Below are 26,992 nucleotides of genomic sequence, written 5' to 3'. Positions count from 1 at the left end.
GCAAACCAAATATGGTGGGTTGATCATAGAGAGGATGTATTTTTATCTTTTCTTTAAAAAAAAGATTTAGACTTAAAGTATATCCTCTGATTTCATCCGGATTCACCACCGTGTATATATATGCATATACGGCGCCAATTGGCTACATAGAGATTATAATTACTGCATCTCCATTATTCGTAGCTAAGCGACGCAACGTGCAGCTAGTCTTTTTGCTCAGCTGGTGTCTACTTACCTAGACTCTGTTACGACACTATAATTAAATAAAAAACTATACAATATATACGATTATACAGTCGGTATACCGTATACATACTTGCCTAGCTTTTGCTTCTGCATGCGTACAAATATACGTACATACAAACTCTCTCGTATATATATATCTCTTCTTCTCGGTGTCGAACTCCCGATCGTTTCAGGCTCCGAGTCCGCCGCCGACCATGTACTGCACGGCGTCCGGAGAAAAGCGGCATAGGGGATCGGCGGCGCGAGCGCGACGGCGACCTTGGTTTTACCCGGCGGGTTTCCTGGCCGGCCGCAACACCGCGACACGCCGTAGTCGGAGAGCGGCTGCACCGGCGGCGTGTTCGGGTCAGGCGGCGGGGGAGCCTTAGGCCACGGCCTCCCAAGCAATCCGCCGACGCCGTCGTCGTCGCCGCCGGCGAGCTGCGTCTGCGTCGGCACACCTGGGTGCCCAGGAGTCGGCGGAGTGGGGCGGCCCGGCCTCCTCAGCAATCCGCCGTCGTCGTCGCCGGCGAGCTGCGTCTGAGTCGGCACACCGGGGTGCCAAGGAGGCGGCGGAGCAAGACCGCCCGGCCTCCCCAGCAATCCGCCGTCGTCACCGGCGAGCGTGATCGGCCCGTCAGGCGCCCCAGGAGACGGCGGAGTGGGGCCGCCCGTCCTCCCCAGCAATCCGCCGTCGTCGCCGGCGAGCGCGATCGGCCCGCCAGGCGCCCGAGGTGGCGGTGGGACGAAACCCCCCGGCCTCCGGACACCTCCGACGACCTCGCCGCCGTCGCTCGGTAACATTAGCGGCGCCACCACCACCTGATGATGACCGAGTGGCCGTGCTTGGAGCAGCGGCGCTGCGATTGCGAGCAGGACGACGTGAAGAAGAAGAAGAAGAAGCTTGCAAGGAGACGACGAGGCCTCCATGGCGGGAAGGAAAGGGATGACAAGCTAATTAAGCTAGGATTAGGCGATCGATGTAAGAGATGAGAATGTGATGCAAGCTAAGGTGCAGCCACATGAGCTCTGTTATATAGGCAGGATTTGGTACGGCGCTCGCGTGTGTGATGACTGAGTCAACGGTTTTCTGGCTGACTAATCCATCAAAAGAAAGAAAATGCTCGGATTGATTTGTTAATGGTTTGACACGAAAGGAACAAGAAGTTAATGGTTTGAGTTGACGCCGAAGGAACAAGAATAGCAGTTTATTGTTTGTTACTTCACTTACTAGTTGCATGCTGCACTTGCATACATGCATACTCTCTTTATGAAAAAAAATAAGTAAAATATATGGACAGTGTCTAAACTTGTGTGGTATCATTTAGATTCATAACTTGAAAATTGTATTTTTGATTTTTTTTTCACGTCGTATTCATGTGGTATACGTAGGGAGTGCATCGAATTTTACCCCACACCACCATCATCACTTCGCTGTCAATGCATGTACTCTCTCCGTTCTATAATCAAAAAGCCAACTTAGAATAGGACGGAATGTTTGCTAGTGCAACGAATCGGAAACATTCAATCCTATCATAGATTGTTTTTTTATAGGATAGAGGGAGTAGGCATAAATACCAAAACACACGGAAGACGAGGAGTCGATGGCAAGGTCGGCAACCATAGGATATATCGATGACCACACATGCATCGAATTGAAACAATATTGAGATGAACTGGAAATTTCATAATTCATAAATTCTTTTAGGCTGAATTCGGAATTTGTCTATGTATGTCCGCCGCGTGTTTCGGTCATATATATATCATCGTCAATTATTAAGGCCATGCATACATAATCGTTGTTGGTGCCATAACCAAAACTGCTATTCGTGTTCTTATATATTTTTCGCTGCAAGCTAAGGCTGCGGGTCAAAGTTGAAACGTTAACCATTACCGCGTACATGGCCGGACCGCCGGACTGTCAAACCAAACGCTTTCACGCTGGTGTGAAAGGGTGTTTTTATTTTCTTTTAGGAAATTAAGGAGTGTAAAACTGTAAGTACATGTTTGTCGTGACGTTACGCATACGTTCGTTTTAAAGTACTGGCCTTGTTTAGTTCCTAATTTTTTTTCTTTTAAAAACGTCACATAGAATTTTTGGATAAATGCATGAAGTATTAAACATAGATAAAATGAAAAACTAATTGCACAGTTTGTACGGAAATCGCAAGACGAATCTTTTAAGTCTAATTAGTCCATGATTAATCATAAGTGTTATAGTAACCTATATGTGTTAATGATAGATTAATTAGGCTTAATAAATTCGTTTCACGGTTTCCAGACGAGTTATGAAATTAGTTTTTTCATTTGTGTCCAAAACCCTCTTCCGACATCCGGTCAAACGTTCGATATGACATCTAAAAATTTTCTTTTCGCGAACTAAACAAAGCTTGATGGACAATGAATTGATAGTTAAAAATTGAGTTTATGGTAACAGTTTTGATAGTTAACACGAGTACACAGTAAAAAAAATCGAAAGTTCACATGAGTACACAACATATATATGAAAACGGGCTTGTGATCAGGAAATGAAACAGTGACTCTGTGACTTGTAAACATCAAGGTTGGACTCAGTGCAGTGGAGTACTAATCATTGACATTAATAACATATGATCTCATGCTCATATGTCAGCGAGCAGTACTACATCTCAAATTAATCAAAGATTACGACCTCGTAACTAAGCCGTGTACATTGCCGGGCGGCTTGGGGAGAGTCCAGGTTGGCCAACGACATCTCCTGCAAACGGAGGAGGAGGAGCAGCCGCCGCCGGCCACCTCGTCGGCGCGCCATCTCCGTCATGCCGGCGCGGCGACGTCTGTGGCGGCGGACGTGGTGACCCCGGCGCCGGCGGAGCGTGCGCCGACGACCTCGCCAGCGCGCCACCGTCGACATCCGCGCTGCTCCACAGCCGCAACGCCGCCGCCGCCGCCGCCGACGACGACGACGCATGTACGTGTGGTTGGTATGCGTCTCCTGGATGGACAGAAACAGCACAAGAAATTTTCTCAGTGAATGACAAATTACTATCTATCAAACCCAGTAACCCACTATTCTAGGCCAAATTAGCAATCAAAACCATTCTTTTTCACATGATCAATGCGACTGAAAGGAACCAATGCAATTCTGCGTGCTGTTGTTGCCTACCTAGTGTTCGTGCATCCAAAAGATGAGCAAAGATGATGAAATGTGCGAGGACAAGAAGCAGTGAAGTAGACAGTGATCTGTCCATGGCCGATCGAGAATACTATGCAAGAGAGCAAAATGAAAGCTAATAGCTGAATGCCCTATTAGCTTGGGACATGGATGAAGAAATTAAAGGTTTGGGAACATTAGCATTTATAGTGGCTGAAACTGGACGATCTGTTTTTGAAATGGCTTTTCTTTAAGACCAGAGGACGACCTCTGGTCTATGGTGTAGTTCAAGGATTCCAGCATTGGCATGTGTACAGCCCAGTAGACACACCTAAAGATGCTCATACTTCCATGTGATTAGCTCTTCTGTCACCTCTCTACTCATTTTCCTGCACCCAAATTGGGTTACCTGCTTTGTCTCTAACTTATTTGTTTGCACCCAAAATGCATAATTGTAGTATAGTACTGAACCTACAGCTTAGAACTTTATCTCTACCTCTGTATGATAAAATTCGAGCTAACTGCTTGGCACTAGATTATTTCTTATCTCATAACAAGATTCTCGGGACTTCAACAATTTAAAATGTTGACATATATATCATTAGTCACAAATTGTCCATTTATAATCATGCATGTTATGATAATAACAAGACATGGGGCCGGCGAAAAACCCAATACAACCTGGTATTTTGGACAAAACATGAATTCAATAGTGATAGTAGATCAACCACCGAAGAAAACAGCCCCATCGTTTGGCTGTTGAGAGGAATAAGCAAAATAACATATTTACAAATAAAAAATAATTTATGAAAAAACTTTTATACACGTGTTTTTAACGATATAAAAGCAAAAGCTGAAAAGTAAACTACAATGATTAAACCCCAAAATCAACTCCAAATTTAAAGTTGAAAATTTAAATTTTGGCTAATAAGTATAAGTATAAGCGAAAAAATGGGGCCGCAAGCCTATCATCCTACAGATGTAATGGAAGATTGCTCTTTGTCATATTTTGGTCGCTTGCCCAGAGTCCCGTCAACTTTGGTGGCTTGAACTCTCGGCTATTGGGCAAGGCAAATGCCTATGATGAATGAAAACTCTTTCTATCTATGGCTCTACGATAGCCGCAAGAAGGTCGACAAGGCTCATAGGCGAGGCTCTGACACCGTTGCAACTCTTGTGACGTGGACAATCTATAAAGAAAGAAACAATAGAGTGTGCAACAAACAACAGCGAACATAGCCCAAGGTGGCCAAGGCGATGGCAGCCGATGCGACGCTTTGGCGTCTGCCCAATGCGTTGGTGCTGGTGTTAAGTCCTTAACCACTAGAGCGGCTGGTCGCCAAATGTTGAGTCAAGAATAGGCTTCGGTTTCTTAGTCTTTAATGTTTCCCGCTTCCCTTCTTCTTTTATTTTTTTTGGGTTTGTTTGTAAAACTTTATTCCTTTTAATTAATAATATGCTCCCTGCATATTCCAAAAAAAAAAAAAGCTCTTTGCTATGTTCAGAGTTCAGACATTCTTGTGGTGCTCCAAGGAGAAATATATTCAGGCGACTGCAACCATAGTACAGACAACAGGCAGCATGCAGAGGGATGTCAAAATCTGAGGTAACAATGTACCACAGTACCAGCAATTTCAATCCTCATTCTTAATTTCCAGTTCTCATATGAAGCGAAACATACTCCCGCCAGCAGCAAAAACAATAGAACATTTGCCACCATTTAGTTGAACGGAGTTAGTAAGTTGTTTTAAAGGACAAATATAGAAGCAGAGACATCCATCACATCATTATTTCTACCCTATAATCATTAATTTGTTGGGTAACTGGGCGCAAAAGGGAACATAGGATTAATGACATATAATGCCATTTAGGAGTACCTAAGAATAAAATTATCAGGGTACTCAAGGATGAAAACTCTATGAACTAGAAATTGCATTGTGAGACTTCAAAATTTTCGCTGCACTGTACTTCCAATCTATCTGTTGACAGCTAAATTTGACACTAAGGAAGAAATATAATAAAGTTTGACCAAATTTGAAAAGAAGCCCGAGCCTTCTATACAAAGCCGTTCTATTCTGTCAAAAAAAAAAAAAGAATTCCTAGCCACAAGTCTTCTATAGGATTGGTCTTTTTTGGACGGAGGGGGCACCGACCAGTGACCATTGTAAATCGTTGTGGTGACAAAAACGTCAACACTATCTTTTATACTTATACTAATTGAATACTCAAAACTTCTAATGTTAACCTGAAAATGGAAAATTTAGTCGTGGATTAGATAGATAGCACTATCCTATTTCGAAAAGTTTACATGGTCTTTGGATGAGACCTTCTGCTAGAAAAATAGCCACAATGTATACAGTTAGCACTATGACTTCTCTCTCCTCTAGGATCCCCTCTAAAAACCAACAATGAATATGCTCTTATTAAATCAGCCTGCAGTGTAATACGGAATCTTGGAACTATCATGCCCTGCAACAAATTCTGTCCCATATGGATGCTTGATACGGTCACTACATGAGTGACAACGCTCATAGTCCTGATTCCTCGTCATTACATAATCAATTCTCCTGTTGATCTCATGGCATCCACCTACAATTAAAGCAACACCAACATATCAAATAAATCGCTGAGAAGGTCCTACAATCACACGTACAAGCATCAATAACCTTACAGTAATTACAAATAAGCAAGCATATTAATCAGAATACAGTAAATTGATCGACAATAATAAACATACCAAAACAAGAACCCTGGAGGTTGTGGATAGAGACGACACACATGGGCTCGATATCATCAGCACATCCAACAATATTAGGATCAAGGCTCAACTCTGCAAAGCGTTCCATCCTCTTTGCCAGAAGATCCGGATTCAACTTGAGCTCTGCAAAGTACAGGCTCTTCTTAGCCTGATCATCATTCTGAGCCCTGGCAGTAAAGTTGACATGGGCGTATGTGGACCCACATATCTCATGAAAACAGTTTGATAAAAGAACAGTACAAAGCTCAATCTTAACCTGAACAAACAAAAACAGAAAGGTTTATTAGTTTACAACAACATTAAGACTTATCATGTCATGGAAAGCAAAAAAAGAAAAGGGCTATTACAATGTTCTCCTCAATATTGTTGTAGTGGTTAATTGCTAAATTTGCGAAGTGATGAGCTTGGGAACAAACTTTCTTGCCAGCGAGCTCTGCCTCCATCTCTTCTGCGGTCAAATGTTGCTCACTGCAATATATTCAAAAGAGTAATAGATTCAACAGTGTGTTGGACAACCAATTTTAGGTATTCACTTAAAAGTTCAATTTCACTTCAACTATTGCATTCTGTTGCATACACAGTTAATGCGTTCTATCTCTTACCACCAGCTAAATGAATGGAAATGAATCAACTGAAGTTATTTTATAATTTAACTGTTTTAGTGACGAAGAATGGAAATGCAGCTTAAAAAAAATCCACATTTCTTATTAATTAAAATGGTTGCAGGTTCTAATATCAGTTTACCCATTTACAGGATCGTGCAGGATTCATCTCCAAAGTAACTTTGGTTTTTCTGTCTCCACCTCTTCCTTGTGTCATTAGGAGATCTATTCTAAGCTGAATTATCGATGTCTTGTTTGCTGTGATCACTACTGTTTTATAAGTGATAAAAAACAATGATAGTTTTTCACATGAATTTTGTACTGAGGAATATAATGGGTGTGCAATTTCACGTGTGTTAGGATCTACGAAAGGAAAGTTCTATTTGTATGATGTTTTCTTAGTGATGTAGTTGACATACCCATGAGCAAAAAAAAAACAAGAAGAAGAAGAAGAAGAAGAAGAAGAAGAAGGGGTTTAACATACGGTGTATCGGAGAGGACGCGGGGTCGGAAGATTTGTTTGATGCTGTTCTTCTCGATGTCGATCATCCTCTGATAGAACCTGGCCATCTGCGCCTTGGACTCGCGGAAAGCGGGCTTATCCTCCTCCCTGAAGCAGTGAGCCTCATCGCTCATGTCCAAGCTGTCCGCGAGAAGCTCCTCCCATGTCATGGGCCTCTTTCTCAGGCAAGGATGGGGTAGCGTGCGAGGGATCCTCCTCCACCTCCCTGGCGTCCTCTTCCTCCTCGTCGCCGGGGCCTCGCCTGCCGACCCCGCCGGCGGCGGCGGCGGCAGGGAGGTGGAGGAATTAGCCCCCGATTGCGTCGGCGGCGGCGGCGGCGGCGGCAGCGAGTCCAGCCACTCCCGCGCGGTGATCGGGACGGTGGATCCCTGACGAACCTGGAACATGGAGTAGGTCGCCAGTTTCTCTTCTATGGTGGGCCTTCTCATCTCCGCCCGCCGAATCGCAATCTAGGGTTAGGGTTCTAACAACTGTTCAACGGATGGTGTTAACATATGCCCACAACAAGTCTAAAGACTTCCTTAAACATGAAGGTTGCATGGACACGCAATGCAGTACTCCTCGCAGACATGTGGGTCCCACCTGCTTTTGGGCCCACTTGTCAGCGATTAGATTTGAACTGATCAAGGGTTACGAATTGGATAACTAAATGGTGTATACTAACACTGCCGGCTGGCCTGGGGAGAGTACAGGTTGCCCAACATGTCCTCCTGCAAATGGCGGAGCAGCAGCAGCGACGTGCGACCGGCCACAACAACGGCGCGCCTCCTTCGCCGCGGTGGTGGCGCGGCGAATGCTGCGGCGGACGCGGTGACCCCGGCGCCGGCGGAGCGTGCGCCGACGACCTCGCCAGCGCGCCGCCGTCGACATCCCCGCCGCTCCACAGCCGCAACGCCGACGACGACGACGCATCTACGTGCTGATACGCGTCTCCTGAATGGACAGAAACAGAGCACAAGAAACTTCGTCAGTGAATTAAGGACAAATAGTATACATGCTCTATATATATCAATCCTGTTCCTTTTTCACATGATGCATGCGATTGTTAGTTAGTGCAGGCCAAATTAGCTATCAAAAACATTAATCCTTATCACATGATCAATGCGACTGAAAGAAACGTACTGTTAATTCTATGATGGTTGTTACCTACCGAGTGTTCGTGCTTCCAAAAGCTGAACAAAGAGGATGAAATGCATGACGACGAGAAGCACCACTGAAGTAGACAGTGATCTGTCCATGGCCGACCGATAATTAATGCAAGAGAGCTAAATTGAAGCTAAAATTAAGCTGAATGTGCTCTTAGCTAGCTTGTTGTATAGATCGATCGGTAGATGGATGAAGAAAGGTTTGGGAACACGGTCATTATATATAGTGGCTGGAGACTGGACTTGTGTCGTTGAAAGGGATTTTTCTTTAAGACCAGAGGATTATATATAGTTCAAGGATTATTCCAGCATTATCATGTGTACTGCAGCCCAGTAGACAAACCTAAAGATGCTCATATATACTTACATGTGCTTAGCTCTTCTGTCACCTCTCTACTCATTTTTCTGCACCCAAATTGGGTGCGGCGATGCCTGTCAGCCTGTACATGTAACTGTAGAATAATGAACGAAGCTACAGCTAGCTCAGAACCCTATCTATACCTCTGTATATATGACAAAATTGGACCAAGTGCTTGGCTCTACATATTATTTATCATTTCATACCAAGATTCTCGGGACTTCAGCAATATAAAATGTTGACATGACACTAGTCACAAATGAATTATTCATTTAATCATAATCATGCATGCTATGATAATGAATTAGTGACAAGGCATGGGGTCCGGCGAAAAAACAAGAAAAGCTGTTTTTTTTTTTTGGAACACCATGAATTCACTAGGGATACTAGCTACTATAGATCAACCACTGAAGAAAACGAGTAACGGAAAATTGCTAGCTCTTTGCTAGGTTCAGAGTGTTCAGACTTTGTCTCGTGTCTTGACGGGAACTAGATCCAAAAACTTGCAAGGGGTTGTTGTATTCTTGCTTTCTCTTCTTTAATGAAATTGGTAGAACTCCTGCCCTTTCGCCTAAAAAAAAGGAGTGTTCAGACATTCTTGTGGTGCTCCACGAACACGAGCTAGGATAGATCTCGTCGGGCCATTCTCGATAGCATTATAGCAGGTACAATAGCAGGCTAGCTATGAGCTGCAAACATATTTTAAGAAAATAACTGAGGAGAGAGAAGAGCAGCGGGCTACAGATTTATAGCCGGCTGTAGCACGGACTCCAAGACGCAGTGTGTGTATGATTGGTGGGACCAGGTATTAATAGTGTAGTATGTAACTATTGTATGAATGAGCTATTACATTGGCTATAGATGAATTGGAGCTAGTAGTTGGCTATACACTATTAAACTTGCTCTTAGTCAGCGGGTTAGTTCCTTTGTTATATCCCCCATTGTAATCTTTGTGTTATTTTATCTATAATCTATATAAATTTGATTAGGGTTATTACTCTCATTGAATGCCTAAACCAGTATAATTTTTTGTTTCTTGTCTCCTTGATACAGTCTCAGGTACACCCTGATTCTAACGATCCCTGTACTCTACAAATCTCGTCAACGAGTATAGCCCGTCGATAATAAGCATTCCCGAATTCTATAAAGTTATCAAAACTTAAAATATTGTTATAATTAATTGTGAGACCCAAACTAAGTACAACCGGATATTATTAATTACAAATTTTGAAATTTATTAAATCATGGCAAACTTATAATTAAGACACAAGTCTGAATACAACTTAGTTTTTATTGATTCAGAATTTCAGACTTACTGAAACATTGAAAAGATACATGTTAATTAAGGTCGAAATATACATGAGGATCGATAGATATATATATGCTAGCCTTGCAGAGCCTACGACGAACCCAGCATAGCTAGTGACGAAATTAACCGAAATTAGCATGCTTGCCAAATAAATATACATGTGCTCGTCTACTTAGCTGGCTACTTAAGCTAGACATTTATACAGTTGGTAATTAATTAATGGTACAGTTTAACTTTATCTTCTTCCTCGGTCTCGATCGATCAGGCTTCGAGTTCGCCGATCACGTATTCGACGGCGACGCGGATCAGGTGGAGCAAACCGGCGGCATCATCCGCCGGCGCCGGCAGCCGGAGCGGGGGATCCGTGCCTGTTCGGAGACGTGGAGACGTGGTAGGCGGCTTGTTTCCCTGCGGCGGCGGCGGAGCGAGCCACACCAGCGGCTTCCCGTCGTCGTCGGAGAGCGGCTTCGTCGACCCACCCGGCTGAGGCGACGGCGGAGTATTGGTCGGCGCCCTTCCCCCCGACACGCCGCCGTCGACCCCGGCCAGCGGCGTCACCGGCCGATTCGACCGAGGCGGCGGCGGCGCCCCACCGGATCGTCCCAGCTGTCCCGGCACATCCAGTCCCGGCGAGGCGGCGGCCGCGGCCTCGCCGTCGGTCGGCAGCATTATAACCGGCGGCGACTCCTGCAGACGATGCCCATGTCCGAGCGCGAGCGGGCGAGCTTGGAGCAGCGGAGGAGCGAGCAGGACGACGTGAAGCATCAGCATCAGCAGCAGCTTGCAAATGCAAGGAGATCGAGACGAACTCTCCATGGCGGGAAGGAGATCAGAAGGAAGCTGATCTCGAATTCTCGATTCGATCAATGGATCGAGAGATGTGTGCATGTGTGTTTGCAAGCTGCAGCGCTCGCGACGAGCTCTTTATATAGGTAGGGTTTAATTGCGTACGGCGCTTGTACTTGTCGACAATGTGTGTGGCGATTGGTGAGTCAATGGTTTTGTTAGTTCCTACTCCTCCGTCCTAAAAAAACAAACCATGTTTCCGTGTCCAACGTTTGACCGTCTATCTTATTTAAAAAAATTAAAAAGACAAGTCACGCATAAAATATTAATCATGTTTTATCATCTAACAACAATAAAATACGAATTATAAAAAAATTTCATATAAGACGGACAGTTAAAGTTGGACACGGAAATCCAGGGTTTGGTTTTTTTTGGGACGGAGGGAGTACTCACTGGAGTAGGAATGACCGTATGTTGTCAGTTAGTTGCTACCGTACGCAATTTTTTTTTTTGGAATAATACCGTACGCATTTTTTCTCTGCGAGCTAAGGTTGCTAGCAACGTAACTGTTCAACAGCTATTAGTTTCAAAAGAAAAAAAAAATGTTCAACAGCTAGGAAGCAACCGCGAAAACCCACGTGCGTGAATGGCCGGAGCTAGTGTCAAACTTCTGCGCTCACTCGATCGCGATCGATCTGGCCGTGAATTGGTGAGATTTTTGGCTTGCAGTCACACATATCTTAATGCGAGCATTCAAACCATCAAACCATGCGAGCATTCAACGATTTTTTTTGCACTTACCACAAACCGGTTGCTAGTTGCTACAGGCTACAGCCAGTCACTAGCAGGTTTTGGAAGCCTGATGGCGAGGAGCTGACAGTTTTGATAATTGACAACATAATCAGCCAATCAGGCCATGTTTAAGGGAGCTTCTTGTAACTACAATTTCATCTTCGGCTCCTCAAACAATCTAGCTTTTTATCTAGATTCTAAGGGTCTATTTGAAGGAGCTTCTAGTAGGTGCAACTTCTCCTAAAATCTTCAGCTGCCAGAAACTCCCCCAAACAGTCCAGCTTTTTACCCAGATTCTAAGAATCTGTAGTTGTAGAATCTGAAAAATGAACGAGGGGTCTGTTTGGAGGAGCTTAAGATTCTGAGAAGCAGCTGGCTGGTAGCCAGCTTCTAAGAATCTGGAAAAAGTGGGTTTCCCAGCTTCTAGCTTTTCATTTTCTGATTCCACAACTACAGCTTTTTAGAATTTAGACCAAAAGCTGGACTATTTGGGAGAGCTTATGATTCTGGGAGAAACTGCAGCAACTAGAAACTCCTCCAAATAGGCCCCGTGAATAAGTAGAATTTAGCTTGTTTTTCATATTCTCACCCGATGGCTCTCAAATTTCCCAAACAAAACGGCATTCCAATCACACGAATGGCAGTGACTACCTTGTAACATCAAAGGTTACAACAAATAACTAGACGTCTAAACGGTGTATACTGCCGGGCTTGGGGGACCCTGTCGCGGTGCAGGTTGGTCATCGTGTCCTGCCAACGGCGGAGCAACAGCAACCGGCCGCCACATCGGCGGCGGCGCGCCACCTCCGCCGTGTTGATGCGGCGCCGGGTGCTTCGGCGACGGCGAGATGTACGGCGACGGCCTCACCAGCGCACCACCGTCATCCGTGCTGACGTTGCTCCGCCACGCCGACGCACGAAGATGTGGATGGGAGGAGTAGGCTTCTCCTGAAACGACAAAAACAGCAGGAGAAATTTCGTCAGTGAAGAACAGACAGACAAATTAGCTATCAAACCATTGTTATAATATTTTCACATGGTCAAGGACAATGCGTGATGCGTTTGGTCAGTGAATGACAAATTACTAGCTACCAAATGCACTCCTCTCTCGCTCTTTTTTTCACATGATGCATGTGAGTGAAAGCGTCTATGTTGCCTACCTAGCATCCGTGCTTGCAACGGCTGAGCGAAGAGGAGGAAGCAGAGGAGAAGACTATGAGACGGTGATCTATCCATGATCGATAGATGCAGGAGCAAGCTGAAGCTTGCTGCAGATCAATCGGTACACGGATGGAGAAAGGTTTTGGGAACACGGTCAGTATATATAGCGGCTAGAAACCACTGACCTTGTGTAGTTGACGAGTTGTCGAGGTTTCGAGCATTATACACTAGCAATCTACCATGTGCACAGTCGAAACATGCTCTCTTTTTTTTTTGGGCCCAAAGTGGGCTACCTGCTTTGTTTCTCGATGCCTGCTTAACTGTAGAATAGTAATGAAGCTAGAGTATCCCCTACCTGGCTACCTCTAAATGATAAAATCTGAGCCAACAGAACTGCTTCAGTGCTTGGCTATATCAGATTATTGCTCATCTCGTGTCAAGATTCTCAGACTTCAAATAGATTAGAGTGCCAACATTTCACTAGTCACAAATTGCAGATTATAATTATGATATGGCAGTGACAATATGACATTGTATTTGACAAAACCATGAAGTCAGTAGCGGTACTAGATCAACCACTGGATAAAACAAGTCTAGGCTCTAGAATCCTATAAATGTAACGGAAGATTACCGGCCTCTGCCATGTTCCTTCAGGCATTCTTGAAAAATATTCAGGCGACTGAAACCATAGTACAAACAACAAGCAGCAGAGGGACGTCAAAATCTCAGGTAACAATGGAGCAAAGTTTCCAGCAATTTCAATCCTCAATCTTTCGAGTTTTCATGAAGCAAAACATACTCCCGGCTGCAAAAAAAACAATAAAACATTTGTCAGATTTTAGATGAACGGGGTTAGTAAGGAGGCATATAGAAGCAGAGGCTGATCATCATTATATTATATTTACTTTTGGGCAACTAGACTCAAAAGGGCCCTAAATATGGATTAGAAATAGTACCATCCATCTAAGAACAAAAAGATGAGGCTTCTGAAGGATGAAAACCGTATGAACTAGGAAGGGGCACTGTGTGCAAACTTCAAAATCTCCAGAGCTCCGAACATATGTTATACATTTATACATGATTGAGCTTGCAAGTCAAGGCTCCATAAAGGAAAATTATGTTTCCATAATGTAGACATTTTGAGATTCCTTGATATTTATAAACATTAATATACCACCTAAAGATTCATTTGGAAATTGTATTGAGAAAAACAATTAGGCGTAGTTTACAAAGATATTACTTAGATTATTGGAGAAAAAATGTTTATCCCAAGAGTACCACAAATCAAAATAAAAGCTCTAATTAAAGAGAATGCCAAAAGCCAGACTGTCACTTTCATAATAAGTTGTTAATTTAAGTCATCACATACCAAAGATACATATACATTGAGCAATATACAAATAAGCAAAAAAGTGATGCTTTCTTTAATTGATCATACCTACTATTGCCAAACTTAATGGTATCCTTTTCAAAGAGTTCATAATAACGGCTGGGCTCAATACGATTCTCCTGAAAAAAAATCAAAACATAAATATTGACTGGGTAGAAAATATTATTAGAAATGCGACTAGTGTATCTGATTAGTAGTAAAAGTATCACTGGAGGACTTACATTAATGAAAGTTCCATTGGTACTACCAAGATCCATCAGATAAGGCCTATCAAACAAAGCAGCAAAAAACATCATAATCTAGACTAGCATACAGAACTAAGATAATCATGAATTATTAGTACTTGTTATTAAAAAAAATTATATGCGTTATTAGCAAGGAATACCTCACTTGCTTTGACATCATGCCATCTGGCTGCTCCTTCTCTACAAGTCTGAAAAGGCAAAGAGATGAGTGAATCACAATATTATTTCTCAATCTATACTCCTTTTAAAAGGGAGCAGTGGTGATGGTGAGTGGTGAATCTGCCACCACCCCACCACCAGCTCCCTAGTTTTTTTGGAATAGAAAAGGGGGGCCTACATGTCAACCACCCCTACCACCAACTTCCTACTTTTTGTGAGAAGAAAATAGGACAGTGCACATGTCAGTAACAAATATATACATAAATTAAGGGGCGATATACACAGAAAATGATGATAATAATGAGTTAATGATAATTTTCTTTATTTAAAATCCTGTTGCCACGCACAGGCAATATGCTAGTAAAGGCAAAAAACAATAAGATTGCTATGCTTACCTATATTGAAGAACTGCATGTTGCTTACTGCAGGAGGGATGATCTGTGGGGATGTCTGCAACTTTCCGTTCCCTTCCAAAAAGGTAGCTGCTCATCCGGTGAACATATAATGGTTCTGTTCAATCAAGATAGCATCACAAGACACAGTCAAACAAGAAAAGCAAAACTGAAGTATTTAATCACTAATGTAAGCACGTGAATTTTTTTACCACCCTACACATTTAATTTATACCACTATAATGCCCAACCTTTAACTTGCTGTTCATCACAATAAACTTCATCACTTCAGTTATTTCACTTCCGTTCAAAACTAAAACTAGTGAGCTATCCATACAATACCAATGCTCAAACAGTATCATTGGATATATTCACAAGCCAGTGTATCGTAAGGAACTGAACAATAGCAAAGCACTAGGCAGGCTTCATTATTACAAACCAATGGTCCTGTGTTTGATCCATCGATTGAACAAAGGTTCTCTTTCCTTTCCCCAGGGCTAGACAACTAAGCCACAGATAAGGGCATGTTTAGTTCTCAAAGCATGTGAACACCTTTTATGAGATCTAGACCTCCACTCTAGTTAGGCACGTGCACACACGCATGCATTTAACTTGGGTGGCTGTGCCGTGTACACATATCGACCTTACTCTAGAAAAGAAAGAGCCCTTTTACTCCCCGGGGAAAATGTAAATAATGATACTGATTCAATGCAAGCTCATATCATAGTGACCCACTCGTTAGTGCCTTTGCTCACGTTAAATGGTTCGTCCCAAAACTCTCTGAAATTAAGCTAGTTCGAAAATGTTTTTATGTTCCATACTCGCTTCATCACAGTCAGTTAAGCTTACTGCTTTTAACAGAACCTACTTTTGGTTTGGCCATGTTGGGAAGGGAAATAGAGAAACAGCTGTTGAACTAGACAAGAACATGCCTCTACAGACTGGCAAATCCAAAAAATGTTTTTTTCTTCTATTTATTAAAAACTATTAACTCGAACAGATAGCATGACAAAAGGAAAAAAGTTAGCTTCATATATAGAGTAACAAGTCAAGAATAACTACCTTCGAGTGGTTCACCACCCTTGAAGACGTAGAGTCTCCATCTAATATCTGACTTGCGAGCCTCTGGAGGTTCTGAATGCAACAGATTTACACCTGAAATGGAAGTAAATTGCAAACTCTGAGGACAATGCAATACAGCAAAGAACAAGGAATTACAAATTCTCGTTGGTGGTTAAACAAACATTAATGTAAAGTGTAACATTTAGGTTCATGACCAAAAAGAAAGATATAGGGCTTCAAAACAGCACCTGCAACTCTGTTAGTCTCCTCAGCAAGCTTTCCAGACAATTCAAATGATGGTTTTTGCTGCAAAACACCAATGAAATTATTAAAATACTAGTGTATGACAAATGAAGAGAAAGGTTAAATAAAAAGAAAGCTGACATGGCAAGTATTTTGTATCTGCGAAAACAGCAAGCATCATATAAATAAACTGTACACAACAAAAGGAAAATTGTTATTATTTTAAATTTCATCATGGAGTATGCCCTACCTTTTCTTTTGCTTCCAGAGCTTCTGCAGTAGCATTCATCTTCACCAAAGAATCATGATCAACACTCCTGGCCAAAATAGTATCAAATATAATATTTTCAGTTCTAAAATTTCAGGTACAAAAACATTGCGCTCATGTAGCTGGTCAAATATACATTTGTTTGTTTTAGGTACTACTGCTACAGTTGCTTAACGGATATGCTGATATGCATCAAAAGTTCAAAACCATTCCAGCAAGAGGGTATGACACCCATAACACGCGTAGCCCCATTGATACAACAGAAAACAATTGCAAGCAATGCTTCTACTAAAAATTTACAATTCGTATTGAATATAGAGTTTTGCATGCTTACCGTGACGCTGCATCTGTTACAGAGCTTGTATCCTGAAATAAATCAAAACAAAGTTTAGGTTGCAACTAACGGGCCATATATGATAGCAAACATGAAAAGAAACCACATTGGTATGAAATGAAAAGGATAGCGGGCAACTAATTATATCCTCTAGAATCTGAACTCTGAAGCAAGAAGGGTTTACATGGAATACAGACCCACAAGTTTAGTGTCAACAATGCTGATAACAAGGCGTACTCCCTCCGTACTCGTAAAGGAAGTCGTTTTGGACAGCGACACGGTCTCCAAAACACAACTTTGACTTCTTGTTTCTATAAAAATATTTAATGAAAAGTGATATATGTATACTTTTATAAAAGTATTTTTCAAGACAAATCTATTCGTATAATTTTTACATTTTCAAACTCAACTTGAGAGTTATTCATGATTTATATTCCCAAGGTTTGACTTAAACATTGTCCTAAACTACTTCCTTTATGAGTACGGAGGTAGTAATTTTTTTTCACTTCTATTCATTTGGGTGCAGGTTATCAGACAAAGAACAGAAACAAGGGACAATCATGAAACAAAAGAACACACTACGCCAACTAACAGGTGGATATGTATAAGAAAAGGGTCAGATATCATTACACACCTCACCATGTGCTGCACTTCTAGATGACCTCGGTGACTGGCGGGATTCATGTCTACCCCTATGCCTATGCTCTTCTGGAGACACTGATCGCCCACGCCTAGATGATCTCCCAGATTCACCATTGCTCTCATCCCGGTCTGCCCTTCTCTCTCTTGCAGAATCCCTTCTATCATCATGATCCGCCCTTTGCTCCCTGGAATTGACTTTTCGATCATCCCCATCAGACCTTCTACCCCTTGAATCACGCCTTTCATCATCTCGGCTTGACCATGTCTCCCTTGAAGCACCCGACCGATCAGACCTTCTATCTCTTGAGTGATCCCTATCATCATCACGATCCAGTTTCCTGTCCTTAAAAGAGCCCCTACTATCCTCCCTCTCAGTCTTTCTATCCCTTGACACATCCTTTCCCTCATCACGCTCCCTGTACCTCCCCGAGTCCCGCTCTTCCCTGCTGGTGGTCTTCCGACGGTCACCCTCAGTAGCATCTGCACCTTCCCGCTCACTCTGAGCCCTTCTCAATCGTTTGCTCCGCGGCGAGGGCGACCGAGACTCCCGTTTCCTGGCAGGTGACGGAGACTGTGACCGTGACTGAGCTTGTTTCGGCGACCTGACCTGCTCCTTCACCCTATATCTCTGTGGCGACCTCCCAATACTCCTAACAGGAGACCTCCTAGGTGAGCCATTCCTCCGAACAGGCGACCTCTCCCTATGTGAGCTAGTAGTCTTAACAGGAGACCTCCTCCTAGGCGAGCGACTCCTCGGAGCCGGTGACCTCTCCCTCCGAGCAGGCGGGCTCCGCCTGCGCGGCGGCGAGCCACGGTCCCTCACCGGCGAGCGCGACCTCGAGCGCCCCGACCTCCGCGAATGCTCCCTCCGCTCCACCGCCGAAGCCATTCCCCACCTGGAGCAGCATCACCCTCAAACCAAACCGATTCAGAACAGCACTACGAAGAAAAATCGCGGAATCGCTAGGGTTTTGTGCGGCCTCAGTCCGAGGAGCCGCCAAAAAAAAAAAAGAGGGAGGGAAGGAGGAAGGGGAGCGTACCGGGTGCGGCGGAAGCGGATGCGGAGTCGTCGGCGACGAGGTTATCTCCGGTGGCGGCCGGTCAGCCGCGACGGCGAAGCGAGGGTTTCTTCTCTGTGAGGGCTCGGCTTCAGAGAACAATCCGGAACCGGAGGCGGAGTCCGGGAAGGCTGTACAATATCAAGACGACCGCGAAAGCCCAATAGAGAGCCCAAGTTGCTAAGCGACGGCGGCCCAGTTAGATGAGGGCCCATATGGAAGACTCTGTGGTGGCCCATTTTACTAGTGTCACCCCATAAGGAATAAGTTCATCTAAGGTCCCTTAACTTGTCAAGGAATCCGATTTTCGCCATTCAACCGTAAAACCAGATACTATGGGTCCCTGAACTATCAAAACCGGTGCATATTAGGTCCCTCAGCGGTTTCGACGGTGGTTTTGGTTAACGTGGCACCTACGTGGCTAATTTGACTTGGTCACGATCTGACGTGGCACTGATGTGGCAATTTGATCCGGAAAAATAATAAATTCCGTGGGACCTAAATATCAGTTTCACACACAAATTAATAAAAGAATGGCAGGGTCCACGTGACCCCACATGTCAGTCAAAATAAACCCCTCTTCTGCTTCCGGCTTGCCGCTCGCCGCGACGACGACGACGACCGTGGATGCGGCGGCGCCGGCGCTGGCCTCGACGTCCTTGCTGGCCGGCGTCGTCGTCGTCGACGACGACTCGTCGGAGGACGAGGTGCCGTGTGAGCACCTCCTGACCTCGAGCACGAATAGCAGCAGTGTGAGCCAGACGATGGCCTAGAAGACGGAGAGCTGGACAACGAGCTGCTGCGCCCCCTCACCGTACATGGAAGGCCGTGAAGATCGAGAGGGCAACGGCCATGAACCACCAGCTCCACCGCTGCTTTGTATCCACGAGCACCGGCACCAATTGCGGGTCCCACGCCAGCCGCCGGGTCTGCTCCTCCGCCTGCCGGCACGCGTCGTTGTCGGGCATCAGGAACTGGATCAGCAGGAGGTCCAGCGACTGCGCCGTCCCTCCCTGTTGCCAGCGGCAGCTTCCTCCTCCCTTTACCTTGCTGCAATCGCCCGGCACCGGCGGCGGGGGTGGGCAGGCAGCAACCACCCGCCGGCGCTACCCGCCTCCGCGCCGTCTCGCCGTCACCGACACCGCCCGCGCCGGCGGAGGCGTTCGGGTCCGATGCCCTCAAGGAGACTTTCTCCGTTGACGTGGTGGCGGCCGAGGCGCGGCCGCTGAACGTGCCCCTGGCCGCGCCCTTCACCATCGCGTCGTCGCGGCTGGAGACCGTGTCCAACGTCGCCGTTTGGGTGGAGCTCCGCAGCGGCGCGGTCGAGTGGGGGGAGGCGCCTGTGCTGCCCTCCGTCACCGCCGAGGACCAGCCCGGCCGCCTTTGGTGCCCATCCCATCCGCATCTGGCGCAAGAGAGATGAAGAGAGGGAGATGGGGAGAGGAGGAAGATGGGAAGGGGTGAGTTAGTCTGACATGTGGGGCCCACATGGGTCATATTGTTTTTTATTCTTTTGTGTGAAACTGACACGTGGGTCCCACAGGTTTTATATTTTTTCTGGATCAAATTGCCACGTAAGCGCCACGTCAATGCCACATCAGATAAAGACCGAGTCAAACTAGCCACGTAGACGCCACGTCAGCCAAAACCGCCATCGAAACCACCGAGGGACCTAATCCACACCGGTTTTGATAGTTCAGGGACCCATTCTACCTGGTTTTATGGTTGAAGGATGAAAATCGGATTCGTTGACAAGTTAAGGGACTTAAGATGAACTTATTCCCACCCCCATAATTTTGAAGAGGAAAAAGTTCACTTTGGGTCCCTCTATTTGTCGCCCCATCCGATTTTCGTCCCTTGACCGCAAAACCAGATACTACCCGTCCCCCAACTTACGAAACCGGGCAAACAAGGTCCCTCGGTGATTTTGGATGACGTGGCGCCTACGTGGCTTGTTTGACTAGGTCTCCGTCCCACGTGACATTGACGTGGCGCTTACGTGGCAATTAAACATGAAAATAAATAAACCTTGTGGGACCCACATGTTAGTTTCACACAGAAATTATAAAAAAGGTGGGGCCCACGTGGGCCCACATGTCATTCTCTCCCCCTTTTCCTCCACCCCATGTTCCACCGCATCCTCGCCGCCCGCGCCCACCGACGACACGACCCCAGCCGCCGCCGCAGCCCGGCGACCGGTGGCGCCGCCCACCTCCCTGACTTGCCGTGGCCGCTCGGGGTAAGGCGGTTCCCCTGTTGCCGCTCCCGCTCCCGCTCCCGCTGATCTCCCTGATTCACCATTGCTCTCATCCCAGTCTGCCCTTCTCTCTCTTGCAGAATCCTTTCTATCATCATGATCCGCCCTTTGCTCCCTGCAAATGCCTTTTCGATCATCCCCATCAGACCTTCTACCCCTTGAATCACGCCCTTCATCATCTCGGCTTGACCATGTCTCCCTTGAAGCACCCGACCGATCAGACCTTCTATCTCTTGAGTGATCCCTATCATCATCGCGATCCAGTTTCCTGTCCTTAAAAGAGCCCTCCTCCCTCTCAGCCTTTCTATCCCTTGACACATCCTTTCCCTCATCACGCTCCCTGGTGGTCTTCCGGCGGTCACCCTCAGTAGCATCTGCACCTTCCCGCTCAATCTGAGCCCTTCTCAGCCGTTTGCTCTGCGGCGATGGCGACCAAGACTCCCGTTTCCTGGCAGGTGACGGAGACCGTGACCGTGACTGTTTCGGTGACCTGACCTGCTCCTTCACCCTATCTCTTTGTGGCGACCTCCCAATACTCCTAACAGGAGACCTCCTAGGTGAGCCATTCCTCCGAACAGGCGACCTCTCCCTATGTGAGCTAGTAGACTTAACAGGAGACCTCCTCCTAGGCGACCGACTCCTCGCAGCCGGCGACCTCTCCCTCCTGCGCGGCGGCGAGCCCCGGTCCCTCGCCGGCGAGCGCGACCTCGAGCGCCCCGACCTCCGGGAATGCTCCCTCCGCTCCACCGCCGAAGCCATTCCCCACCTGGAGCAGCATCACCCCCAAACCAAACCGATTCAGAACAGCACTACGAAGAGAAATCGCGGAATCGCTAGGGTTTTGTGCGGCCTCAGTCCGAGGAGCCGCCAAAAAAAAGAGAGAGGGAGGGAGGAAGGGGAGCGTACCGGGTGCGGCGGACTGCGGCGGAAGCGGATGCAGAGTCGTCGGCGGCGAGGTTCTCGCCGGTGGCGGCCGGCCAGCCGCGCCGGCGAAGCGGCGAAGCGAGGGTTTCTTCTCTATCTGTGAGGGCTCGGCTTCGCAGAGCAATCCGGAACCGGAGTCCGCGAAGGCTCTACAATATCAAGGCGACGCGAAAGCCCAATAGAGAGCCCAAGTTGCTAAGCGACGGTGGCCCAGTTAGATGAGAGCCCATATGGGAGATTCTGTGGTGGCACATTTTACTAGCGTCACCACATAATTTTGTAGAGAAAAATCCAAGAAAAATCATTGACAAACACCCAAATCCAAAGAAATGTCATCGACGAGTGCAAGTTTAATAAAATATCATCGTACAAACGATTTTGTCCCAAAAATACTATCGTCGTTAGGGTTCCGTCCATCCTGTGACGTTAAATGTATTGTTTATCCTATATCACTAAAGGAAAGCTGCTAACAGATCCCTAGCGGCGATACCATTTTTGTGACAAATACGCTTATATAATGATATTTTATGTAACTCGTACTTGTTGATAGCATTTCTTAGAATTATGTGATTGTTAATGGCATTTCTTAAATTTTTCTCAACCTCAAACTAGTCCGGCACAGTACTTTTGGCAGCGCCTCCCCTTTTCTCTTTTTTTTTTCCTTTTTTGCGGTTAATGCAACTTTTTATTTCATTAACCCGTCAGATACGCTGTTCTTTTTGGACTTTGGAACGTGGGGACTTCATAAGAAATTTTTTTTTCAAAACAGTCAAAATTCAATATGGATTATTGAGTCTACATCTTGTGTTAAATATAATGAAATCAGTTTATACTGTAATTGTCAAATTATGGACTACTAAGAGACAATGTTCCACTTGTTTAAGCACGGACTGTTCTTGTCAAATATCCTTGGTAAAAAAGGGAAAAAGATCATGATATCTCCAGCACTCCACAGTCAAAAGTTCATCCTACTATCCTATATAGGGGTGGACAAAAAGCTCGGGCTCGTGAACAGGCTCGGGCTTGGCTCGAGCTCGCAAAAGCTCGGCTCGGCTTGAAACCTAAACAAGCCGAGCTCAAGCCGCCTGCGCGGCTCGTTTCTAAATCAAGCCGAGCCCAAGCTAGCTCGCAAGCCGCTCGTTCAGCTCGTCAAGCTTTTGCATAAAAATGGCCTAGCCCATTATTGTCGCTGGTGTGGCCCAAGGCCCATCAGAAATCCTAAGTCCCTAACCTATTCTCCCAATCTCCCACCCACCCCACGCATAGGCAGTCGTTCTTCTCCCCTTCCCACCACGCGAGACAGCGAGTCCGCCACTGACGCCTTTCAACGAGTCCGCCCGCCCCCTTCAACACGAAGTCGCGCCGCGACTGCATGAGGAACCGAGGGAGTGAGGACATCGAGGCACTACGCTGTGTCGTCTCCTGCCTCCCCTGCGGTGCCTCTTCCCTCCGCTACACCGCCGGTCTGCTGCCTCCCTCCCCTATGGCGCCGCCTCCATCCCAGCGCCGACAGCCCACCATCTCCCTCCCCTGTGTGGCTGTGCCGCGGCCTTGCTCCCCAACGGCGTCGCCTCCATCCCCAGCGGCCAACACCGCCAGTCTACCGCCTCCATCCCCAGCGCCGCCGGTCCACCGCCTCCCTCCCCTACGGTGTCGATGCCATCCATCGCCTCGCTGACTGTATCTGAACCAAGCTAGCTCGAGCTTTGAAACGAGCCGAGCCGAGCTGCTATTTTAGCTCGTTTCATTAATCAAGCCGAGCCTATTCTTTGTCAAGCTTTCACGAGCCGAGCCAAGCCTGGCTTGGCTCGGTTTGACTCGGCTCGGCTCGATTCCACCCCTAATCCTATACGCCCACTTGCTATGCGAACTTTCTATCGACTGTTGACCTTCAGTGTAAGGCAATAACTGCTTCCACCAAACAAGATACAGTGCTTAGCACCACCAATCTGACAAAATCAGTTACTTGATTACTCATCTCAAGAAGAGAAAAACACTTGATCTTCAGAGGTAGAGACGCTGAGTGTGAGTGGTTAGCCAACTGCCTTATCCAACATCCCAATGTGACAACGGTTTAATGCCAGTGCGACTGGCCGGAATCAATTCAGAATTACGATTGGATGAAAGATTTTGGTGGAGTTGGCCAAAAGCCCATGTATACGCTTCTCTACTGCATTCCTGTTTCGTCAATCAAATGATCACCCACAATCACATTGATGCTGATACAATTATTCCCCTAAAGAACGTAGATATACAATATCAAATGGCATCTTTTCACTTTGGTCAACTTCTTCATCGAATAAACTATATCTGCAGCCTCATCAAAAGTCAACATCCATTGGCTAAAGACTGAAGTTCGAGGTGCCCTTTTCCCTGTACCTCCTCTTTTTGGGACGGCTGTTGACCCCCTTTATTTCAGAATAAGAATAACTCGGACGTTGACTCTGCCAGTATCTGAAACACCAAGTAAAGCACGCAGACATTTTTCGTCGACTGCGCATCGTTGTCAAGCAACAGATGTTGACAAATCCCTCAAAAGCATAATCTTTCAGCTCACCTTCGTCAGAGATCAGAGTGAGGCATAACACAAGTACACAGCATATGTACCTTCTGCTCTTGCGAGCCACAAGAAATAAACCAAGAACTCACGGTCGAAAATCCGAGCTGAAAACGAAGCTGAAACCACAGCACAATTCAGAGAGTGATCACCAATGATCGGTGAAATGCAGTGCTAAACGGCAAAAAGGATGGAACAGATCGTCCAAAGTGGCACTCTGCTGGCATTGGTGTCACTTGTCCGTACACACGGTTCATACTACTTTCAGAGCTCGTGTCCATCACTTTCTTATCTGCTCATCCCTACCGATCTCGCAGATCAAACCGGACGCACAATGGCCGATCTCTCGTATCCCTGTCCGATCCATCACTCGTCAACTGCAAAGTTTTCGCGTTCATGCCTGCACATCTGCTTTTGGTCAAATGGCAAACTGAGTTCTTGTGCACTTGGATAAGACCAGTTGAAACGAGTTCTTCTTTCAGAGCGGTTGACCTGCTACAGAGCTGGAGCCGGTGCAACGAAAAGGGGCCCTTCAACTTTTGGCATGATTGTAACAGGCGCAATAGTGGATTAAACAAGTGGAATGCCCAATGGAATTGCACTGGGACTGGAAGGAATTTTTCTACAAGAAAATACTTCGATGCAATCATTGGTTGATGAGCCTTGATGTCCTGTACTGTAAGAGCAGGTACAATAGCAGGCTATTAGCCAGCTATAAACATATTTTAATGAGATAAAAGATGAGATATTTTAATGAGATAAAAGATGAGAGAGAAGAGCAGCAGGTTACAGATCTGTAGCCAGCTGCAGGACGGACTCCAAGACGCAATGTGTATATAACAGGTGAGACCATATGTTAATAGTATAGTAACTATTGTATGAATTGGCTATTAGATCGGCTATAGATAAATTGGAGCTAGTAGTGGGCTATACTATTAAACTTGCTCTAAGAAACAAGAAACTGTAATGAAAGGTTGACCTGTAGTGGTGAGAGTATTGCCATCCTTGCTGTTTGACTTCGGCGAAGCAAAGGCAGGTTTTTTTGGATCCCAAAATGTTCAGTTTTCATGTGCACGAGCCGTCTGAACAACGCCGCTAGCTTTTTTCACACCGTGAGATCTGACGCGCTTGCAGCTCTGCAAAGGCTTCGAGCAGCTGCCGCTGCTAGCACCGGCGCTAGCTGCATCCTACTCATCGTATAATCTGTGTGCTATATACTCACTGATCATGCAAGCCTGAATCAGAATCAGGATATCCCGATCAGCATCTTTGTCTTGTAAAAGAGAAAAAAAAAACATATATAGATTTTCAATTCCCGGCACGACATGATCCGTGAACAGTAGCTACATAGCCGCGGCTGTATTTTTTTTCCTCTCTTGGGAACAAACGGTGTGCCATGGCATGGTGGTTTGTAGAATCCACCGAAAACGGTAGAATTTTCGGCAATCTGTATCGTGAACGACGGCAAAATTAAAGGGGTTGGATTCTTGCTTTTGCTTGGCTCGGCGGTGAAGTGGAGTGGAGTGAGAGGGAATCAACCGACCGCGGCGAAAAGGGGAGGGACCGGGCCACCGATCGACGCAAGGCAGGCGGCGGCAAGGGAGGACAAGCGCGCGCGCTGGTGATCTCACGCTGGACAAGCAAGCAAACCCATCTGACTCCTCACACGCGACGACGAGCCGTCCACCCCATCCATCCGCTTGGCCGCCCCGCGCCGCAAAGCGCCGCGCTCTCGCTCGCACCACTTTCGGTCGGCGCGCAGGCGCAGGGCATGGGCCACGCCACGGCGCGCCCCCACACACACACGCTCGCTCGCTCGAAGCGCCACTTGTCCCGGCCCTGCGCTCGACGTGGCCAGCGACACCGAGCCAGCGCGAGTACACGTCGACGACGTCGTCGTCTGTCCCTGTCCGGCCCCGCCTCGGCGTCGTCGGCTCGTCGCAGCGGAATTCCTGCCTGCGTGCGCGCGCCGTGGCGTGTTAGTGCACTACCAAGGCTGTGTTTAGTTCACGCCGATGTTGGAAGTTTGGTTGAAAGTTGGAACGATGTGATTGAAAGTTTATGTGTAGGACAAGTTAATATGATGGGAAAAGTTAGCGCATGTCTAGATTCGTAGTACTAGTAAATGTCCCATCCAATCCTAGATTGTTATATTATGAGACGGAGGGAGTAGGCAAAGACTGTATTTAGATTCAAAATTTTTTCTTTAAACTTTTAATTTTTCCGTCACATCAAATGTTTGCACAATGCATAGAGCATTAAATGTGAAAAAAAACCAATTACACTATTTACATGTAAATCGGAGACGAATCTTTTAAGCCTAATTACGCCATGATTTGACAATGTGATGCTACAATAAACATTTGCTAATGACGAATTAATTATGCTTAATAAATTCGTCTCGCAGTTTACATGCGGAATCTGTAATTTATTTTGTTATTTGTTTACGTTTAATACATCAAATGTGTGTCCGTATACTTTAAAAAAAATTTGGCACACGAACTAAACACAGCCAAAAATTGATCACAATCCAAATAATATCAAAGTGACTATTTGAAACTACCATATTTTGACATGGCACAAATTGGCACTAAGGTCATGTACAATGGTCTTTGTTAGCGGTCTCTCTTTATTGTCATGCAGGAATATTTGGTGACGTGGAAAAGAGA

General features: G+C 45.9%; 5 protein-coding genes across 6 annotated transcripts; all 5 read right to left on the bottom strand.

Moving 5' to 3' along the window:
- Window positions 1-294: 294 nt before the first annotated feature.
- LOC127774838 (uncharacterized) lies at window positions 295-1,213 on the bottom strand. The gene is given in 2 exon segments (XM_052301128.1): window positions 295-459; window positions 462-1,213. Coding segments are annotated over 2 exon segments (738 nt in total). The 5' UTR covers window positions 1,156-1,213; the 3' UTR covers window positions 295-415.
- A 4,415-nt stretch (window positions 1,214-5,628) lies between these two features.
- On the bottom strand, window positions 5,629-7,669 carry LOC127775035 (uncharacterized). The gene is made up of 4 exons (XM_052301344.1): window positions 7,203-7,669; window positions 6,464-6,584; window positions 6,096-6,372; window positions 5,629-5,947 (listed from the first exon to the last, which is right to left on the bottom strand). Exons 1-4 carry the CDS (start codon window positions 7,667-7,669, stop codon window positions 5,787-5,789), a joined length of 1,026 nt encoding a protein of 341 aa, XP_052157304.1. The 3' UTR covers window positions 5,629-5,786.
- Window positions 7,670-10,097: 2,428 nt separating this feature from the next.
- On the bottom strand, window positions 10,098-10,928 carry LOC127773734 (uncharacterized). The gene has a single exon (XM_052299901.1). The coding sequence runs from the start codon at window positions 10,867-10,869 to the stop codon at window positions 10,315-10,317; it is 555 nt and encodes a 184-aa protein (XP_052155861.1). The 5' UTR covers window positions 10,870-10,928; the 3' UTR covers window positions 10,098-10,314.
- A 1,991-nt stretch (window positions 10,929-12,919) lies between these two features.
- On the bottom strand, window positions 12,920-18,702 carry LOC127773732 (FHA domain-containing protein DDL). Of its 2 annotated transcripts, none has more exons than XM_052299899.1 (11): window positions 18,568-18,702; window positions 17,520-18,423; window positions 16,886-16,917; window positions 16,534-16,597; window positions 16,289-16,346; window positions 16,041-16,133; window positions 14,982-15,096; window positions 14,568-14,615; window positions 14,404-14,449; window positions 14,231-14,301; window positions 12,920-13,597 (listed from the first exon to the last, which is right to left on the bottom strand). In XM_052299899.1, the coding sequence occupies exons 2-11, from the start codon at window positions 18,414-18,416 to the stop codon at window positions 13,558-13,560; spliced, it is 1,464 nt and encodes a 487-aa protein (XP_052155859.1). In that variant the 5' UTR covers window positions 18,417-18,423; window positions 18,568-18,702; the 3' UTR covers window positions 12,920-13,557. The 2 variants fall into 2 exon arrangements, with proteins under 2 accessions (XP_052155859.1, XP_052155858.1); XM_052299898.1 differs by having other exon boundaries at window positions 12,956-13,597; window positions 16,534-16,600; window positions 18,568-18,701.
- A 1,945-nt stretch (window positions 18,703-20,647) lies between these two features.
- LOC127773733 (uncharacterized) lies at window positions 20,648-21,879 on the bottom strand. Its single transcript, XM_052299900.1, has 2 exons — window positions 21,749-21,879; window positions 20,648-21,608 (listed from the first exon to the last, which is right to left on the bottom strand). The coding sequence occupies exon 2, from the start codon at window positions 21,599-21,601 to the stop codon at window positions 20,648-20,650; it is 954 nt and encodes a 317-aa protein (XP_052155860.1). The 5' UTR covers window positions 21,602-21,608; window positions 21,749-21,879.
- Between the last annotated feature and the right edge of the window lie 5,113 nt (window positions 21,880-26,992).

This window comes from Oryza glaberrima, chromosome 5 (assembly GCF_000147395.1).
Source record: "Oryza glaberrima chromosome 5, OglaRS2, whole genome shotgun sequence".
NCBI classification, from domain to species: Eukaryota; Viridiplantae; Streptophyta; class Magnoliopsida; order Poales; family Poaceae; genus Oryza; species Oryza glaberrima.
This window is presented reverse-complemented; position numbering and strand designations above follow the sequence as displayed.